This window comes from Cyprinodon variegatus, unplaced genomic scaffold (assembly GCF_000732505.1).
Source record: "Cyprinodon variegatus isolate N-32 unplaced genomic scaffold, C_variegatus-1.0 Scaffold320, whole genome shotgun sequence".
In the NCBI taxonomy this organism is placed as follows: Eukaryota; Metazoa; Chordata; class Actinopteri; order Cyprinodontiformes; family Cyprinodontidae; genus Cyprinodon; species Cyprinodon variegatus.
The window spans coordinates 415,174-416,740 of record NW_015150773.1 but is presented as its reverse complement, the minus strand read 5'-3'; the positions used below and the strand labels follow the sequence as shown (position 1 = coordinate 416,740).

The 1,567-nt window shown below is 39.8% G+C and overlaps 1 protein-coding gene across 1 annotated transcript in view; it reads right to left on the bottom strand.

The window, feature by feature from the left end:
* The window catches only part of suv39h1 (suppressor of variegation 3-9 homolog 1), a 14,538-nt gene that overhangs the window by 2,221 nt on the left and 10,750 nt on the right, over positions 1–1,567 (bottom strand). Inside the window, exon 4 of the mRNA XM_015384695.1 lies at positions 504–650. Coding sequence (XP_015240181.1) covers positions 504–650 — 147 coding nt within the window. The remainder of the gene's footprint in view (positions 1–503; positions 651–1,567) is intronic.

The window sequence follows — 1,567 nt, the reverse complement described above, 5'->3', positions numbered from 1 at the left end:
AATGTAGTTGCGCTTTGCTTTATGTAGTTTTGTTTTCCTCAATGTAGTTGCGCTTTGCTTTATGTAGTTTTGTTTTCCTTAATGTAGTTGCGCTTTGCTTTATGTAGTTTTGTTTTTGCGCTTTTAGATTTGTAGTTGCAGTTTGCACATCAGGGCCACCGTAGTTTTGTACGGTTATTCCTTCTTTTAATACTAAAAAAGTAAAGAAAGTTTACAATTATAGAAACGTCTAAAACTGTCATTTAAAGGTCATCAAGTGAGGTCATAAAGGTGATAAAATAACCCAAATATAAAAAACATTTTTCCAATGAAACTGAATCAAATCCTCCAAACCAACTTTCCCTTTCTGTTAAATCAGAATTAAACTGATGAAACTACTTAATAAAAATAAAAATAAGGCTCATTTTAGTTTCTTAGTTTAGGTTCAATTAACACCTCAAACATGATAAATAATTCAGCTCCCCCTGACTGACCATCAAACATGGCGGTGAACAGAGGCTTACGCTGTGATTGACGAAGTGGGAAATGTTCCCTATGTGAGCTGCATCCACAGTGTACACATCCTCCACATAATCCAGGTCGAAGAGGTAAGTAGAGCCCTGCCGGTCGTAGAAATGGCCTCTTCTCTCCGCCTCGTCCGTCGTTATGATCTGAGGAAAACAAAGAAATGGAATGAAATGTTCTGTGTTAAAGGAAAACATTTGATTCTGCTGGATAATCTGAACTGAACATGAAGAAAGCTGCAGATCCAGTGTTTGGATCAAACAGGAATCCCTGATGAGCCTAATAACTTCATGCTTGGTGTTTGTCATATGAACAATCAGCTGTAAGACCTTCTATAGACAATGGAATCCTTTCCTATACATGTCCACCCAGCTGATTTAGGATCAATTGAAGCTGTAGAAAAGTCTAAAGGTCTGGTTATCCTCCAGCAGCAGTGTGTCGCAGTGAGTTTGTCAAAGATATTTTTGATTTATGCCAAATATTGAAGCGTGGTCTGCTCTATGTTATTCCAGGCTACAAAGCCAGAGGGGCCAATCAGGAACTAGGAACTAACGAGGGACATGAGGGCCAAAAAGAGCGGGGATCCAGGTGGAAGAAGGGTCCCAGCGTTCTCACGCATCTCGCTCTTCCAGCTGCTCCATCTTCACCAGTTGATTTCCACAATGGCGGTCAGACAAACAAAACAATCCGGTAAGGAACCAAACAGGAAATACGCATAGAGTAGAGCGGATGTAGATTTAACCAATCAGATTGGTCTGATTGGTCAATCTATATACCTGCGTCAAGCTCGCTGCGACACACTGCTGCGAGAGGATAACCAGCCCTTAACTACCTTAAAAGCAGCACTGCTCATGGTTTTGTTTTATTTGCTTTTACAGGTTGATGATTTTGTTGATGAGGTTGCTAGTTTTCTGCGTCCTGCTTTAGGCAACGAAGCTCTTTTGAAAATGAAAAACTTTAAAAATAGAAAGCTGGCTCCCTGGTTTAATGCAAAGCTGCAAATTGTGATCTACCTCGCACTTTTTAGGTTGCTGTAATAAAGAAATAAACATTTAAAAAAGCA